Source organism: Oncorhynchus gorbuscha, linkage group LG12 (assembly GCF_021184085.1).
Source record: "Oncorhynchus gorbuscha isolate QuinsamMale2020 ecotype Even-year linkage group LG12, OgorEven_v1.0, whole genome shotgun sequence".
Taxonomy (NCBI): domain Eukaryota; kingdom Metazoa; phylum Chordata; class Actinopteri; order Salmoniformes; family Salmonidae; genus Oncorhynchus; species Oncorhynchus gorbuscha.
The window spans coordinates 68,527,244-68,545,738 of record NC_060184.1 but is presented as its reverse complement, the minus strand read 5'-3'; the positions used below and the strand labels follow the sequence as shown (position 1 = coordinate 68,545,738).

At 46.8% G+C, this 18,495-nt stretch overlaps 1 protein-coding gene across 12 annotated transcripts in view; it reads left to right on the top strand.

The window, feature by feature from the left end:
• The window catches only part of atp8a2 (ATPase phospholipid transporting 8A2), a 66,082-nt gene that overhangs the window by 14,912 nt on the left and 32,675 nt on the right, over positions 1–18,495 (top strand). For 10 of the 12 annotated variants that reach the window (XR_006830777.1, XM_046292772.1, XM_046292774.1 and 7 more), the window contains 21 exons: positions 5,298–5,397; positions 5,615–5,713; positions 5,950–5,995; positions 6,163–6,203; positions 8,264–8,337; positions 8,650–8,719; positions 8,799–8,926; positions 9,019–9,130; positions 9,322–9,490; positions 9,637–9,764; positions 9,847–9,924; positions 10,051–10,184; positions 10,319–10,394; positions 10,492–10,597; positions 10,762–10,844; positions 10,947–10,996; positions 11,071–11,140; positions 11,250–11,334; positions 15,364–15,503; positions 16,782–16,920; positions 17,010–17,074. Coding sequence is in view for 11 of the 12 variants with exons in the window: in XM_046292772.1 (XP_046148728.1) it covers positions 5,298–5,397; positions 5,615–5,713; positions 5,950–5,995; positions 6,163–6,203; positions 8,264–8,337; positions 8,650–8,719; positions 8,799–8,926; positions 9,019–9,130; positions 9,322–9,490; positions 9,637–9,764; positions 9,847–9,924; positions 10,051–10,184; positions 10,319–10,394; positions 10,492–10,597; positions 10,762–10,844; positions 10,947–10,996; positions 11,071–11,140; positions 11,250–11,334; positions 15,364–15,503; positions 16,782–16,920; positions 17,010–17,074 (1,993 nt within the window). In the remaining variant the exon portion in view is untranslated. Of the gene's footprint in view, positions 1–5,297; positions 5,398–5,614; positions 5,714–5,949; positions 5,996–6,162; positions 6,204–8,263; positions 8,338–8,596; positions 8,720–8,798; positions 8,927–9,018; positions 9,131–9,321; positions 9,491–9,636; positions 9,765–9,846; positions 9,925–10,050; positions 10,185–10,318; positions 10,395–10,491; positions 10,598–10,761; positions 10,845–10,946; positions 10,997–11,070; positions 11,141–11,249; positions 11,335–15,363; positions 15,504–16,781; positions 16,921–17,009; positions 17,075–18,495 lie in introns of those variants that run through there. The other 2 variants (XM_046292771.1, XM_046292780.1) reach the window with 2 other exon arrangements.

The window sequence follows — 18,495 nt, the reverse complement described above, 5'->3', positions numbered from 1 at the left end:
CTACTTTGTGCATGACACAAGTAATTTTTCCAACAATTGTTCACAGACAGATTATTTCACTTATAACTCACTGTATCACAATTCCAGTGGGTCAGAAGTTTACATACACTAAGGTGACTGTGCCTTTAAACAATTGGGAAAATCCCAGAAAACAATGGCATGGCTTTAGAAGCTTCTAATAGACAAATAGACATCATTTGAGTCAATTGGAGGTGTACCTGTGAATGTATTTCTAATCAAAAGAAATCAGCCAAGACCTCAGAAAAAAACCTTGAAGTCTGGTTCATCCTTGGGAGAAATTTCCAAACGCCTGAAGATACCAAGTTCATCTGTACAAACAATAGTACGCAAGTACACTGCTCAAAGAAATAAAGGGAACACTAAAATAACACATCCTAGATCTGAATGAATGAAATATTCTTATTAAATACTTTTTTCTTTACATAGTTGAATGTGCTGACAACAAAATCACACAAATTATCAATGGAAATTAAAATTTATCAACCCATGGAGGTCTGGATTTGGAGTCACACTCAAAATTAAAGTGGAAAACCACACTACAGGCTGATCCAACTTTGATGTAATGTCCTTAAAACAAGTCAAAATGAGACTCAGTAGTGTGTGTGGCCTCCACGTGCTTGTATGACCTCCCTACAACGCCTGGGCATGCTCCTGATGAGGTGGCGGATGGTCTCCTGAGGGATCTCCTCCCAGACCTGGACTAAAGCATCCGCCAACTCCTGGACAGTCTGTGGTGCAATGTGGCGTTGGTGGATGGAGCGAGACATGATGTGCTCAATTGGATTCAAGTCTGGGGAACGGGCGGGCCAGACCATAACATCAATGCCTTCCTCTTGCAGGAACTGCTGACACACTCCAGCCACATGAGGTCTAGCATTGTCTTGCATTAGGAGGAACCCAGGGCCAACCGCACCAGCATATGGTCTCACAAGGGGTCTGAGGATCTCATCTCGGTACCTAATGGCAGTCAGGCTACCTCTGGCGAGCACATGGAGGGCTGTGCGGTCCCCCAAAGAAATGCCACCCCACACCATGACTGACTTACCGCCAAACCGGTCATGCTGGAGGATGTTGCAGGCAGCAGAACATTCTCCATGGCGTCTCCAGACTCTGTCACGTCTGTCACATGTGCTCAGTGTGAACCTGCTTTCATCTGTGAAGAGCACAGGGCGCCAGTGGCGAATTTGCCAATCTTGGTGTTCTCTGGCAAATTCCAAACGTCCTGCACGGTGTTGGGCTGTAAGTACAACCCCCACCTGTGGACGTCGGACCCTCATACCACCCTCATGGAGTCTGTTTCTCCTCCTGCTTCTCCTTGCATATTGGCGGAGGTAGCGGTCCTGCTGCTGGGTTGTTGCCCTCCTACGGCCTCCTCCACGTCTCCTGATGTACTGGCCTGTCTCCTGGTAGCGCCTCCATGCTCTGGACACTACGCTGACAGACACAGCAAACCTTCTTGCCACAGCTTGCATTGATGTGCCATCCTGGATGAGCTGCACTACCTGAGCCACTTGTGTGGGTTGTAGACTCCGTCTCATGCTACCACTAGAGCGAAAGCACCGCCAGCATTCAAAATTGACCAAAACATCAGCCAGGAAGCATAGGAACTGAGAAGTGGTCTGTGGTCACCACCTGCAGAACCACTCCTTTATTGGGGGTGTCTTGCTAATTGCCTATAATTTCCACCTGTTGTCTATTCCATTTGCACAACAGCATGTGAAAATTATTGTCAATCAGTGTTGCTTCCTAAGTGGACAGTTTGATTTCACAGAAGTGTGATTGCCTTGGAGTTACATTGTCTTGTTTAAGTGTTCCCTTTATTTTTTTGAGCAGTGTATAAACACCATGGCCACGCAGCCGTCATACTGCCCAGGAAGGAGACGCGTTCTGTCTCCTAGAGATGAACGTACTTTGGTGCGAAAAGTGCGAATCAATCTCAAAGCAACAGCAAAGGACCTTGTGAAGATGCTGGAGGAAATGGGTACAAAAGTATCTATGTCCTATATCAACATAACCTGAAAGGCCACTCAGCAAGGAAGAAGCCACTGCTCCAAAACCGCCATAAAAAAGCCAGACTACGTTTTGCAACTGCACATGGGGATAAAGATTGTACTTTTTTTGAGAAATGTTCTCTGGTCTGATGAAACAAAAATAGAACTGCTTGGCCATAATGACCATCGTTATGTTTGGAGGAAAAGGGAGGAGGCTTGCAAGCCGAAGAACACCATCCCAACCGTGAAGCACGAGGGTGGCAGCATCATGTTGTGGGGGTGCTTTGATGCAGGAGGGTCTGGTGCACTTCACAAAATAGATGGCATCATGAGGTAGGAAAATTATGGGGATATATTGAAGCAACATCTCAAGACATCAGTCAGGAAGTTAAAGCTTGGTTTCAAATGGGTCTTCCAAATGGACAATGACCCCAAGCATACCTCCAAAGTTGTGGCAAAATGGCTTGGAGTGGCCATCACAAAACCTTGACCTCAATCCTATAGAAAATGTGTGGGCAGAACTGAAAAAGCGTGTGCGAGCAAGGAGGCCTACAAACCTGACTGTTACACCAGCTCTCTCAGGAAGAATGGGCCAAAATTCACCCAACTTATTGTGGGAAGCTTGTGGAAGCCTACCGGAAACATTTGACCCAAGTTAAACAATTGACAGGCAATGCTACCAAATACTAATTGAGTGTATGTAAACATCTGACCCACTGGGAATGTGATGAAATAAATAAAAGCTGAAATAAAAAATTCTCTCTCCTATTATTCTGACATTTCACATTCTTAAAGTGGTGATCCAAACTGACCTAAGACAGGGAATTTGTACTTGGATTAAATGTCAGGAATTGTGAAAAACTGAGTAAATGTATTTGGCTACGGTGTATGTAACCCTTCTAACTTCAACTGTATATGTAAAAATGGACAATTGCAAAGCATGCTGAGTATTATTCTAATGAGCTCTGCCCCGAAACAATACACAGTGTGCTTTGCAGTTCATTTTCACATATACATGTTGGTCATTAAGCAGGCATGCTCAACTAAGGTAGATCAACAACATATTAGTTATAGCAAGTAAAACGTTTTTGGTAATCGTTACTGAGACTGTTGTTGATGTTCGGGTTGGCTACTTGCAAATTGATTTTTGTAAACAAATATGTATTTTGTCATGTATTTAAGCAAAATACAAGTATGTAATGTATTTTGATACAAAATACCATGAATATCAATGTATCTGTATTTTATCATTGTATTATGTCATTTGTGCCCATCCCTGCTTGTGGGCGGGACTGAGGGCAGTGCCCAAACGGAATCTGCATCTGTGGGGAATCTCTTATCATTAGTGTCCCAGATGACTGCTGTATATTCGGTGGTGACAATGACTATGGAGCTATACATGTTAAGTTGTGTAGCCTTGCAAACCAGACCAATAGCATTATGTTTTGGTTCAATTTGACACCGTCACAGTACCAATGAATTGTTTACATGTATTTTTACACCCCATGCGCACATTTATTTCTGTTGCCTTTTAAGAGGATACGGGTTGAATACAGTAGGGTATGTTACAGGACATTCTGTATAAAAATTTAGAAATGCATGGTGAATAATAGATATGCTTCTCTCATGTATATTAAGGACCCATGTCAGCTCTATCGGCAACAGTTAGGATGTTACGCCCTCCTGAACATTACCCTGGCGCCTATACAATCCAGCAGGTTCTAGTTACGTGGGTAGAAGCCTGTCGCCAGGCGTTAAACGCACCTCATCGATCTGTCTTTACTGTCAGGAGATTCAAATCTGCTCTGAAGCAGGCCTATTTCAGGTCCGTTAATGAGATTAAGACGGGCCTTCGCCAACTCGTTTTATTGGATCACCAGGCTTTTCCTGGCCTGTGATTGGACAGTCTGGCGTTGGAGACATGCCCTTTGATGTCCCATTGTTCCCATATGTCTTTAGTTGAACGCTTCACTGCTCCTATTGAATACTCTGAGATTAAATTCCTATAGCCCCTCTTCTCTTCTCATCCTCCTCTTTTCTACCTTCACGTCATCTTTCATTCACAGCCCTGTGTCTCTGTGCAAATCTACTCCATCTGTCAATCCGTCACCACAGCCGCTATGAACAAATACTTAGCTTAGATGTTGTCCGTAAGCACAGATCTAGGATCCGCTTACACTCGCCTATTTCCTAACCTTAGAGTGTGTGGCTTTGGGCTTGTCTCCAAGGAGATGCTGACGTGTTGGAGGATTTAGATACAGTGAGACACACACACCAACACAATCACGTACACATAAACACACGTTTGAGTTAGCTATATTGGCCAGGATAAAGACAGACCCTGAACTGAAGGCTGATTTTGAGTTATTTTAGTCTCTTATAGCTGCTGGCTATTATCAAGGCTAATCAATGCTGTTGTCTGATCAATACAGGTGATCGACTGACAAGGTTTGCCTGTTTGGGAGGTTTGGTCTAAATATAAAGCTTTGAACAGTGACGTTCGGTTCATTTGCGAGGATGTGAAGGTGTGCAGCCCATAATAGATGCTTTTATGTTTTTGTGCCCGAGCATGTTTAAATCTAATGGTGTAGTCTCTCTAATGGGGTTTCAAGTGCATCGATAATCTGCTATCGGTGGAGAAGGGATTGAAGATGAGATTTACACTTTACCTCTGTTTTACACTGGAGACCGCAGAGGTGGTTTCTTCCAAAGGAAATCAAACTCCATTTTTGTCTTTTTCAATCCGATATAGGGGGATATCTCTTTTGGTGTGCTGATTTAGTGCCCAATTCAATCACACCCACTTTAGCCGACATATCCATAGTGGTTGTTCTGGCGACGTCGGAGGTGGAACCGCATTAGAGCTGTCGAATCCACAAGCAGCTCCGTGCGGTAGGCTATCGCAGACACTTCCATTGGATGAATGGAGACGTGTTAGTAACAATCCCATGCAGCCTCTACACCTCCATTAGGATCGTATAAATCTTTATTATTTTGTTTAATTATGAAAAAAAACGTCATTTTCTATATGCTATACAGCCTACACTTTCTCATTCTGAACTTCTAACGCGAGTAGGAGGGGTGTGACTTCGTGACAACCACACGAGCAGCTGCTTACCGTTTTGACAGCTCTTATCGCAGTTACACCTCCGACACTGCCAAAACACCAGCTATGCGGGTATCTGCTATTGCCGGTTAACGCTTGATCGGATTGACTCCCAGCCTTATTGTGTTTCATTACTGTGGAGACTAACCCTGTGACATCCCTGTGTCCCTCCTCCTCAGTACCACTAAGTACGGGGTGTTTACCTTCCTGCCTCGTTTCCTGTACGAGCAGATCCGCCGCGCTGCCAACGCCTTCTTCCTCTTCATCGCCCTAATGCAGGTAGACCACGCCCACAATGCAGAATACAATGGGTTTACTCGAGGGTGCAACGTTATAGAGCATTCACATAGAAATGTGTTATCTAGATAAGATATGATTCTCTTTCATGTAAAACTATGAAACGAATCGGCTCTATTCATAATATTTCTATCTTGTAACCTGCACTGACAACCTGACCACACCCTCAGCCTTTCCTCGTCTGTGTTCTTCTTGTCAGCAAATCCCTGATGTGTCTCCTACGGGTCGTTACACCACCCTGGTACCACTCATCTTCATCCTCACTGTGGCCGGGATCAAAGAGATCATAGAGGACTATGTAAGTAGGACGGACACAGAGCGACAGCCATCAACAGACACGGCTCAAGAACCAGCTCACAACTCACAGCTCAACAGACACAGCTGAACAGACACAGTTCAGCTCCCCTGCTGTGGAACAACACCTCCTCTGTTCCAAAATGTCTTAGCCAGCGCAGTGCCGTTTTGGTGCGTTTTAATGTGAAAGAAAGAAAGTGAGACTCATAAGGAACTAACAAACCCTCTGTCTCTTTACAGCAAAGACACAAGGCAGACAACACAGTCAACAATAAAAAGACCACAGGTATTGGAAGATTGTGTGTTTGCGTATGCATGAGTGTGTGCCTGTGTCAGTCAGTTTTATTTGGATGAGTGAATAACTAGTTTAAGGGAATAGATAATTGTGCTTAAGAAAGGATGAACAGTGAATGAAGTGTCTAGGCTAATAGCTCTGTTGTCATTGTGTCTCAGTTCTGAGGAATGGAGCCTGGCAGACCGTCATATGGAAACAGGTACCATTGCCCTCATCCTCTCCACAGCCTGTCTGACTAGTGGTTACAGATAAAGACCAGAGTTCTTTCCGTACCGCACGACCTGAATGGGGAAAACTCCGAACTCAAGTTGCAGCCTATAACTCGGGCCCAGAGTTTTTCCTGATCAGGTTATCTGGTGAAGGAGAACTCATGGGCCTAGTTAGGAAGACTTCATGGCACATTATTTACCTCTCCAGAATGTTCTCTGGCGTCTTTCTCCACATTGATTAATATCCCCTGTATCTCATGTCCTTGCTTTGACTGAGGGAAGCGTCAGATATGAAAATCCACTGTAAAGCTACTTGCTGCTCACTGTCACTTTCTCTCTCCCTCCACCAACCCTCTCTGCCTCCACCATCCCTCTCTCCCTCCACCAACCCTCTCTCCCTCCACCAACCCTCTCTCCCTCCACCATCCCTCTCTGCCTCCACCATCCCTCTCTCCCTCCACCATCCCTCTCTCCCTCCACCATCCCTCTCTCCCTCCACCATCCCTCTCTCCCTCCACCATCCCTCTCTGCCTCCACCATCCCTCTCTCCCTCCACCAACCCTCTCTCCCTCCACCATCCCTCTCTCCCTCCACCAACCCTCTCTCCCTCCACCAACCCTCTCTCCCTCCACCAACCCTCTCTCCCTCCACCATCCCTCTCCACCAACCCTCTCCCCTCCACCATCCCTCTCTCCCTCCACCATCCCTCTCTCCCTCCACCATCCCTCTCTCCCTCCACCATCCCTCTCTCCCTCCACCATCCCTCTCTCCCTCCACCATCCCTCTCTCCCTCCACCATCCCTCTCTCCCTCCACCATCCCTCTCCCTCCACCATCCCTCTCTCCCTCCACCATCCCTCTCTCCCTCCACCAACCCTCTCTCCCTCCACCAACCCTCTCTCCCTCCACCAACCCTCTCTCCCTCCACCAACCCTCTCTCCCTCCACCAACCCTCCTCCCTCCACCATCCCTCTCCCCTCCACCATCCCTCTCTCCCTCCACCAACCCTCTCTCCCTCCACCATCCCTCTCTCCCTCCACCATCCCTCTCTCCCTCCACCATCCCTCTCTCCCTCCACCATCCCTCTCTCCCTCCACCATCCCTCTCTCCCTCCACCATCCCTCTCTCCCTCCACCCCCTCTCTCCCTCCACCAACCCTCTCTCCCTCCACCAACCCTCTCTCCCCCTCCACCAACCCTTTCTCCTCCACCAACCCTCTCTCCCTCCACCATCCCTCTCTCCCTCCACCATCCCTCTCTCCCTCCACCATCCCTCTCTCCCTCCACCAACCCTCTCTCCCTCCACCAACCCTCTCTCCCTCCACCATCCCTCTCTCCCTCCACCATCCCTCTCTCCCTCCACCATCCCTCTCTCCCTCCACCATCCCTCTCCCTCCACCAACCCTCTCTCCCTCCACCAACCCTCTCTCCCTCCACCAACCCTCTCTCCCTCCACCAACCCTCTCTGCCTCCACCAACCCTCTCTGCCTCCACCAACCCTCTCTGCCTCCACCAACCCTCTCTGCCTCCACCAACCCTCTCTCCCTCCACCAACCCTCTCTCCCTCCACCAACCCTCTCTCCCTCCACCAACCCTCTCTCCCTCCACCAACCCTCTCTGCCTCCACCAACCCTCTCTGCCTCCACCAACCCTCTCTGCCTCCACCAACCCTCTCTGCCTCCACCAACCCTCTCTGCCTCCACCAACCCTCTCTGCCTCCACCAACCCTCCCTTCTTCCCCTCTTCTCCTGCTTCACATTCTCTTGCACTTCTCTCTTCCCCTCTCTCTGCCTCCACCAACCCTCTCTGCCTCCACCAACCCTCTCTGCCTCCACCAACCCTCTCTGCCTCCACCAACCCTCTCTGCCTCCACCAACCCTCTCTGCCTCCACCAACCCTCTCTGCCTCCACCAACCCTCCCTTCTTCCCCTCTTCTCCTGCTTCACATTCTCTTGCACTTCTCTCTTCCCCTCTCTCTGCACCCACCCACCCACCCTGTTCTCATTTTCGTTCTCTCCTCCCGCTGTTGCATTGCTGCATCCTGGCCACAAGGTGGCAGTAGGAGACATAGTGAAGGTGACCAATGGGCAGCATCTTCCAGCTGACATGGTCATAGTGTCCTCCAGGTTGGTTTGCGGTGACATTGTGTGATGTCACCATTATGTTTGATCAGGGCTGTTCAATTCTAGTCCTGGAGGGCCAAAACACTTCTGGTTTTTGTTTCCACCTGGTAGTTAAATTGCACTCACCTGGTATCCCAGGTCTGAATTAGTCCCTTATTAGACGGGGTTGAAAACCAGAAGGGTTTCGGCACTCCAGGACCGACATTGAACAGCCCTGTGTTTTGATAAAAGTTTCAATATTTTTAATTTGCCTGTTGCATAGATGAATGTGGAAGTGAATGAAGGGGTAAAGTTGGACTCCATCCCTCTCCACAGTGAGCCTCAGGCCATGTGTTACACTGAGACCTCCAACCTGGACGGAGAAACCAACCTGAAGATCAGACAGGTGAGACGTGTGTTAGGAATGACCCTGGAGGTGTGTGTATTTTATCAGTGTACCTGCTCTAACTGAGTGTGTGTTTCAGGGTCTCACTCACACAGCTGGTCTCCAGTCTCTGGAGGAGCTGATGGGTCTCTCTGGCCGTCTGGAGTGTGAAGAGCCCAACCGACACCTGTATGACTTCACTGGGACCCTACGGCTGGACAACCACAAGTACTGAACACACACTCTCATCTGAACACACACCTAACATAGAATTACATTTTCATCCTCAACCTGATTGTCACTGTTCTCTCTCTCTCCAGTGCGGTTCCTCTTGGTCCTGACCAGGTGCTACTGAGAGGTGCCCAGCTCAGAAACACACAATGGGTTGTAGGAATTATAGTCTACACTGGACATGACTCCAAACTGATGCAGGTTAGCCATTTCAAGCCTTTGTGATCCAAACCTAACTCGAACCATAGTCTTGAATCAAGCCAACCTTACCTCTACAAAGCAGTAGAGCTTGGTGTTCCTTCTCCACTGCTTTCTTTTGAGTTAGTGTGTCATTTTGGGTGTTTTGTAGTTCCACATGAAGGATGTAATAATGTGGTGGATGTTCCTTCCAGAACTCGACCAAGGCCCCTCTGAAGCGTTCTAACGTGGAGCGGGTGACCAATGTCCAGATCCTGGTGCTGTTCTGCATCCTCCTGGTGATGGCGCTAGTGAGCTCTATAGGAGCCTCCATCTGGAACAAACAACACACTGAGGAGGCCTGCTGGTACCTGTCACGCGCCGGTGAGAATACACTCACTCACACACTCTCTCTCTCACTCACTCACTCACTCATGGGTGGACACACACACAGGAGTTATTCATTCTCTACTCTTCCATATAAGCTCTTGACCGTGTGTGTGTGTGTGTGTGTGTGTGTGTGTCTACAGGGGACATCTCCACTAACTTTTGGTATAACCTGCTGACCTTCATCATCCTCTACAACAACCTCATCCCCATCAGCCTGCTGGTCACTCTGGAGGTGGTCAAGTTCACACAGGCCCTCTTCATCAACTGGGTACGGACACGTGTGTGTGTGTGGTGTGTGTTTAACTCTGTTTAGCAGTGTCATGAAACTACCTCTTGTGTTTGGTGGTCAGGATGAGGAGATGTACTACTCTGAGACAGACACACCCGCCATGGCTCGAACGTCCAATCTCAACGAAGAACTGGGCCAGGTGAGGATTTGGATCAAAACCAATGGTGGATTCCACCAATCTTGACCATGTTCACATCAGGGCTCAACCAATCAGAGTTTAATTCTGTTGTGTACCGCTATCTTTTCTTTATTTCCTCTCTCCCAGGTGAAGTATCTGTTTTCTGATAAGACAGGAACTCTCACCTGTAATGTCATGCACTTCAAGAAGTGTACCATCGCTGGAATCACATACGGCCACTTCCCTGACCTGGATGTTGATCGTTCCATGGAGGACTTCAGGTCAGTGACCAGCCTCCTCTTCTGCACCTTTGGCTGTGCTATGACTCACTATCTATACTTACAAACACCCCTTTCTTTGTTGTATACAATGCGTTGTGTAGGTAGTGTTTAATTCTGTCCGTCTCCTCTCTCAGTCCCCTGCCGTCCAGCAGTCTTAACTCCACAGAGTTTGATGACCCCGCTCTCATCCAGAACATTGAGAAGAACCATGTAGGTGTTCCCCTGAGCTCCTGAGATCTTCTCTAATGACGATTCTTATACTGAAAGAGAATGACACTGGGCCATGTATTTCTTCCCCCCCCCCCAGCCAACCTCTGCCCAAATCTGTGAGTTTCTGACGATGATGGCGGTGTGTCACACAGTGGTCCCAGAGAGAGAGGAGGACCAGCTTATCTACCAGGCCTCCTCGCCAGGTAGACAGCCCATCTCTACACAGCTTATACACCATAGAGACAATCATAACTCAGCTACTAGACAATAGGCCCAATCACATCCTAGCTACTACACATTAGAGCCTTTCCCAAAACGTCCTAATATGTGCAATGCATGTGTGTGTGTTTTCTTTTTCTTTCCACAGATGAAGGAGCTCTGGTAAAAGGAGCCAAAGGTCTGGGCTTCGTTTTCACAGCAAGGACTCCTGGCTCCGTTATCATGGAAGCTGTAAGTGTGGGTTTGAGAGACTGGGATGGAGGGCCATTTGAAGAAAGGTAAATACTCATCCTGTTCACTGTTTAATTATTGGTATTTCTCTGTGTCTTTCAGAGGGGGAAGGAGAAGAGCTTTGAGTTGCTGAATGTGCTGGAGTTTTCAAGGTAAATAAAATGACATACTCACTCACTCATAACATCGACAGACACTTAAAAGTCTCTTTTTTTTTCCCCTACAGTAACCGTAAGCGCATGTCTGTAGTGGTCCGAACCCCCGATGGAAAACTGCGTCTGTACTGCAAGGGAGCAGTGAGTATAACCCCAGTCATTGAATGCACCAAAGTTTATTCCCATAGTGTCTTTGCTCATAATGATGATGAAACGGCGCATGTTGATGATGTCATGATGTTTGTTTCAGGATAATGTGATCTTTGAGCGTCTCACTGATGCGTCTCAGTACAAAGAGCTGACCATCGCACACCTGGAACAGTTCGCCACCGAGGGTACGGGCCTTTCTCTTTTTAATATGTCAAGACATATATTCATATCTACATTATTACTGCTTAATTCAGGGATGGGCAACTCTGTTGGGGGTGGGGGCTGCAGTGGCTGGTGGATCTGGTTCCACATGCAGTCAGAGCCGGCCCTAGCCTTTTGGGGGCCCTAGCCTTTTGGGGGCCCTCACCTTGAGAGCAAAACACTTCAGCAGCGGAGAAAAGACCAACGTTTTAGAGTAGGGCTGACTCCATTTAGTCGACTGTTTGGTCGATAGGCTGTTGGTTGACCAGGATTGTTTTAGTCGAGCAGTGGCAAACGTATAAAAAGACACTTATCTGATTCACGCCTGTCTGAGTGGACTAATCCATTACCGAGGCCGAGGGGATGCACAACAGACACTTGTCTGATTCACGCCTGTCTGAGTGGACTAATCCATTACCGAGGCCGAGGGGATGCACAACAGACACTTGTCTGATTCACGCCTGTCTGAGTGGACTAATCCATTACCGAGGCCGAGGGGATGCACAACAGACACTTGTCTGATTCACGCCTGTCTGAGTGGACTAATCCATTACCGAGGCCGAGGGGATGCACAACAGACACTTGTCTGATTCACGCCTGTCTGAGTGGACTAATCCATTACCGAGGCCGAGGGGATGCACAACAGACACTTGTCTGATTCACGCCTGTCTGAGTGGACTAATCCATTACCGAGGCCGAGGGGATGCACAACAGACACTTGTCTGATTCACGCCTGTCTGAGTGGACTAATCCATTACCGAGGCCGAGGGGATGCACAACAGTATCACCAGTAGTAGGCCTACATTTACTGTTAATTACAATCGTTTCTCATCTACACTGTTTGTTTTTGTTAGGGTCATTTCTGTTTAATGCATTCAATACATTATTATTACAGCCTTATCATTGTAGGCGTGCACAACCTAGGCTGCACTTGTGAGGAAAAAACCTTTGGTTCATTTAATTCCATTTAGGAGTTGTTTGGAGTGCTCCTGTCAATCTTGAGTAAGGACACGCACTTGATTATGCATAGAAGAAGGCCTAGGCTACCTGGCCTGAGTGCAAATGTACACCTATAAATGTTCCCACCTGGGGATCTGATACTATTTCTGATTCAGAAGCTCTACAGTGATGGTGAGTTAAGACAAGGTAATGTTTTATTCGCATCAAACAGCAAGTAAACTAAGTATGTTGTTACATCCATTGCGAAAGGCTACGTTGAGGAACTATTGTCAATCTAAAAAATCTTTCCTGATCTCTCCTTTTCAATAACCACTCAGCATGAAAGGGGGAAAAAATGTCATGCTCTGATCCGGTGGAAACGTCATAAATTAGTCCTACCTGATTACTTCTTATCCCTTGGACAAATAGTGTACAGCTGTGTGTCTGTCGAGCTCACTGGTGGCGCTGGAAACTCTGAGGGCCCAGAATATTTTATAGGTTGCAAGTTTGCAAGCACAAGCTTTGTGCCAGACCACGGTAATAGCTGATACAATGTTTCAAGTTTCCTGCAGACAGGCCATGCATAGCCAATGTGATTTATAGGATATTAATTTTTATCAGGATATTTTCAGGCTGCAATGTTTTTATTTGTTGGCTGATATGTAGGCTATTTTTACATACTGGTAATAGAAGTTACAGTCAGGGGCCTCCCGAGTGATGGAGCTGTTCAAGACACTGCATCGGGGTGCTAGAGGCATCACTACAGACCCGGGTTCGAACCCGGGCTGTATCACAACCAGACGTGATCTGGAGTCCAAGCGTTGTCCAGGCCGGGGGGGCTTTACTTGGTTCATCGTGCTCTAGCGACTCCTTGTGGTGGACCGGCGCCTGCAGGCTGACCTCGGTCGCCATTTGAACAATTCAGTATGTTTACACATATGAATATGACAGTACGATAGCTTGACACCCAAATGGAAAAGGTTGCCAACCACTGGTGTAGACTTGTACAGGCAACTTCAGGAGCATAATGCAGAGTCCCTCCCAGATTTCAAGTTGTTTTTGTGTGATTTCTGCAGCCAAAAATGCTTGATTTTGATGCAGCTTTTCTGAAATTCTGCAATACATTTTGCGATGTTAATTTTATAAAAAGTAATGTGCTCAGGTTTAGGATGATTTCAAGCAGAATACATAATACAAAAACAATTAAACATTAAGTGCTCAATTTAGTTTATTTTCCTGAACAAACAGCTCTGTCATAATCCACTCACACACACCTCTCCTCTCCATCAGGCTTGGGGCTTGCTATCAACACGAGATGGCAAGCCTCCCACCTCCCATTGCAACACACTCTTTCTCAAAACTCCCCCAAATGGATTCAATGCTGATCAATCGCTTTCAATTTGAGAATCGATATTTCTTTTGCATAAGTTGTCTTCAAAATTCTTGATTGTGATTTTTCTTCTTCTCTGAAAGGTCGCAGAGGAGATAAAGAACAGAACACGTACAAATAGAGTATTGTGGTTGAGATGCACTTAACAGTATTACCATTTTTTTTTTAATCCAGAAAAATTGTTTTCAAGATCCATATTACGTTTTACAGAGTGTTTAAAATGGCAATGCTGATCAATTGCACTCAGTGCTTTGAGCAGTGCTCTCTATAGACAGACTGGGGAGAACAGAGTGCCGACCACCCTACTAAAGCCAAGGTTAGACTGGGGAGTGCAGAGAGCCGACCACTCTTCTAAAGCCAAGGTTAGACTGGGGAGTGCAGAGTGCCGACCACCCTACTAAAGCTAAGGTTAGACTGGGGAGAACAGAGTGCCGACCACCCTACTAAAGCCAAGGTTAGACTGGGTAGTGCAGAGTGCCGACCACCCTACTAAAGCCAAGGTTAGACTGGGGAGAACACAGTGCCGACCACCCTACTAAAGCCAAGGTTAGACTGGGTAGTGCAGAGTGCCGACCACCCTACTAAAGCCAAGGTTAGCGGAGTAAAACTCACTCACCTTGATACTTTCAGTGCTTCCCACAGTCTTCCCTGCTACCACTTCAGTCATGGTGATCTGCCGCTGCTTTGCTGATTTGATTGTTGACTTTCTCTTGTTTCCAAAAACAATTGGAAATGGTTTCACACAGTCTTGAGCTGCTATTTTTGTTCATTGTACATCACACGTGAATACGCTGACAGGCCAGGGCAGAAAACTGTGTTAAAGTGTGGTTGGATTGGGCCATTTTCCACGGTAACAGTGCAGTAATTGGTCAAAATCACAAACTCTCTTTTGATTGAACCTTTTTATGCGCTAAAAGTCCATTTGATTGTTCAAAATTGCGATCTCTCGCATAATATGGGCTGATTTGGTTGATTTTGCTTCGAATTATGCGATCGGAATCCTGGAGGGCCTGATGGCAAAATATGTGAAGGCCAGAGGCAGCAGGAGGAGGGTCGATCGGGAAACTTCTTTTTAAAATTTCTTCTGGCTATATTGAGCCTTGGCTTCCTCTAGGTGTTTTTAATTTTTTAATCACAGTGCTTAAACCATCAGACAAAGCTCAGTAGCCTACATATATAGTTGATTTAATTAAAACGTAGAGTGTGTCTCTTATAGAAGAATACACGTTGGTCGAAAGAACAGATGATTCTCGGTCGACCAGCATTGTTTTTAGTCGGAGACGGCCCTATTTTAGAGTTCATTTCCTTCAATTTGACACATTTTGGCATAGGGGGGAAAGAAATGTTTGCCGTTTTTATAGACATTCTCACACGGATATCCTAACAACATCATTGGGCCCCAGATCTGTAATTCGATCATGATTACTACAAGTTTAGATGGTCTAGCCAGCTAACTTACAAAGCAGAACAGAAATAGCTGGGCTAATTGAGTGACTGTCAACGATTGACATAAGAGAAAAACTGCTGATGCACCACCACATTTCAAAATTGCACCTTGTATATACTAACTCTAAACTCTAAATTGAGACCCTAGCTGAGTTCCAAAAATGTATCGTGAGCCTACAAAAATGGGGGCAGGTTGCCCATCCCTGACTTGATTCATGTATGACCCTGTCCCCCCCAGGTCTGCGGACTCTGTGTTTTGCCTATGTTGATCTGGAGGAGGGGGTATACCAGGAGTGGCTGAAGGAGTACACCCGTATAAGCACTATCATTAAAGACCGGGCCCAGAAACTAGAGGACTGCTACGAACTACTGGAGAAGGTAAGGGTTGGGGTCAATGGTTAGTCAATGGCATAGCTACGAGTGGTGCAGCGGTCTAAGGCACTGCATTTCGGGCTGTATCATCACCGGCCGTGATCGGGAGTCCCATAGGGCTGCGTACAATTGGCCCAGCGTCATCCGGGTTAGGGTTTGGCTGGGGTAGGCTGTTATTTTAAATAATAATTTGTTCTTAACTGACATGCCTAGTTAAATAATAAATCTAGTTAGATACTGTAAAGCCATACCTCTGTACTCTAGCATGGTAAGATAGTGATGACCCCTTACACCATACCCTTCAGTCAGTGTGTTGCTGGGCTGGTGGGCTGTTTGTCCAGCAGAGGGCAGAGTGGACCTACTGGATCCACTGTAGCGGGATATAAGGACCTCTTGGTGCTGAAGAAGTGGTGTGTGTTATCCCTTGCCAGTTACTAACCTGTCAACCGTACAGATGCCCTGTAACCCAGAGGACAGCTCCAGTATACATCTGGACATGATGAGGCCTGTGGTCATTAAGAGACTGGACATGGCAGCTGTTGGCAGGAAATGTATTCTGAGAGTGTATATTAAGGCTGGCCATTAGGCTGGAAAATGGACACCATTGCTTTCTTTGTTTGGCTGTTTCTCAGGTAGTACTCCAATAAAGAGAGCGGTTTTGAAAGACGGCCCAGAGTAGAGGAGAGGGAAGGTGATGGGATTAAAGAGAGGGAGAGAGGTAGACTGGAAGACCACAGGGATAATTATCCTCACCAGTCTGCCAAGAGCCCCGTAAAACTGGAATCAACAAACACTGCACCGTTACCAGCTGGGGGGTGTGTGTGTGTGTGTGTGTGTGTGTGTGTGTGTGTGTGTGTGTGTGTGTGTGTGTGTGTGTGTGTGTGTGTGTGTGTGTGTGTGTGTGTGTGTGTGTGTGTGTGTGTGTGTGTGTGTGTGTGTGTGTGTGTGTGTGCGCATCAATAATGAGTGTATTTGCGTTTTTTTTTATTGAGTTCAAAATAAATGTTTGGGGAACATTAACAGACTTTCCCTATGCTGCTGTTTGACCCACTTACAGAGTTTTAACATGTTGCACGCCTCTTCTTACCCTGCCGTATGCTGCTGCTGCCGGCCAGTCTGTCTCTCCAACTTGGATGTAGTTTCTAAGATGTACTCAAAACACAATGAACCTCCAAGTTGTATTTTGTCCAGAAAAGCATTTTCTGAATGTATTAGTCTAGTCTCTTAGTCTATGCTCACTCATTCTGTCTCTCTTTCTTTGTGTGTGTGTGTGTGTCTCTGTAGGACCTGTTGTTGTTGGGGGCCACAGCTATAGAGGACCGTCTCCAGGCAGGGGTCCCTGAGACCATCGCTACTCTGATGAAGGCCGACATCAAGATATGGGTCCTCACTGGAGACAAACAGGAGACCGCCATCAACATAGGTGAGAGAGGGATGGAGGGAGAGAGAGATGGCGTTTACTTCTTGATGAGTGTTTCTATGCTGTAGCTGAGATTGTATTCTCTATCTTAGGTTACTCCTGTCGTCTAGTTTCCCATGGCATGTCCCTCATCATCGTCAACGAGGATTCACTGGATGTGAGTACATTTTTCTTCTTCTTGCCTTACCAATTCCTCCTTTACCCCCCCACCCATCATCCACCTCTTCCTTTCCTCTTCTCCTCATCCTCATTCTCCACTTACTACTTCTGCTCCTTCTCCTCCTTGTGTGTGTGTCTTTAGGGTGGGTTCTATAGTGTTACCATGGGAACTAGGGTGTGGCAGAGCAAAGATTGGAGGGTGTGTTTCTTTGTCTGCTCACAGGTGGAGGTAATTAAGCTGTCTGGTGTCTTCCTGTAGAAATATCTCTTTCTCTCCTCTCATCCCTCTGTGTGTGACACACACACACACACACACACACACACACACACACACACACACACACACACACACACACACACACACACACACACACACACACACACACACACACACACACACACACACACACACACACAAATTGAGTGAGAATTTCCTCTGGGTAAACACAGGGCTTCTTCACCACTGCAGACCCACTGGATTGGCATGGTCATTCTTTATTACATATCTGTGAGCATTATTGAGTGTGTGTGCAGACCCCAGTATCAGAGATATTCTGTAGAATACAGTTTGCTGCAGTCAAATTCTACAGATTGCATTTCAACCTTAGGCTTGTTAAGTTGTGTGTCATTCTAAGTGGTTGGGTAACTGTCATGTGAGAATGGCTCAGTGGGGTTAATTTGTCTGTGAGACAGACAGTCTGCAGATAGCAGGCAGGGTTACGGCCTGTAAACGCCATTGTGTCTCAGAATGTGTGTATGAAGTGGAATGTGTACTGATGGACTGGTTTTGGGATAGAGCGAGATATCAGTTACCATATGGAGAGAACGGACAGAGTGCCACAGAAGTGTGTTCACCTTAACTGTTTAGCTCGGGATGTGTTGTTCACCGTGACTGTTTAGCTCGGGATGTGTTGTTCACCGTGACTGTTTAGCTCGGGATGTGTTGTTCACCGTGACTGTTTAACTCTGGATGTGTTGTTACCATCTGGTAGTGCTGGTCGGGGCAGCATCAAATTGTTGTAAAGAAGCTAACTAGCTACAGTAGCCTGCTAAATTCCCCTGCTAGCTAGCTACAGTAGCCTACTAAATTACCCTGCTAGCTAGCTAGCTACAGTAGCCTGCTAAATTCCCCTGCTAGTTAGCTAGCTAGCTACAGTAGTCTGATAAATTCCCCTGCTAGTTAGCTAGCTAGCTACAGTAGCCTGCTAAATTCCCCTGCTAGTTAGCTAGCTAATATAGTTTTTTTTGCTGCGCCCTCCATCGTTGTCTGCAACAACTCCATTCCATTAAACAACAGCTTACCTATTGGAAGATCACTGTAGCCTACTCCTCCTTTACCGAACTTAATTCTGTACTTTTAATTACATTTTGCATTGATTAGAAATCTCCCACTTCGCTTGCTTACCTATTGGATGATGG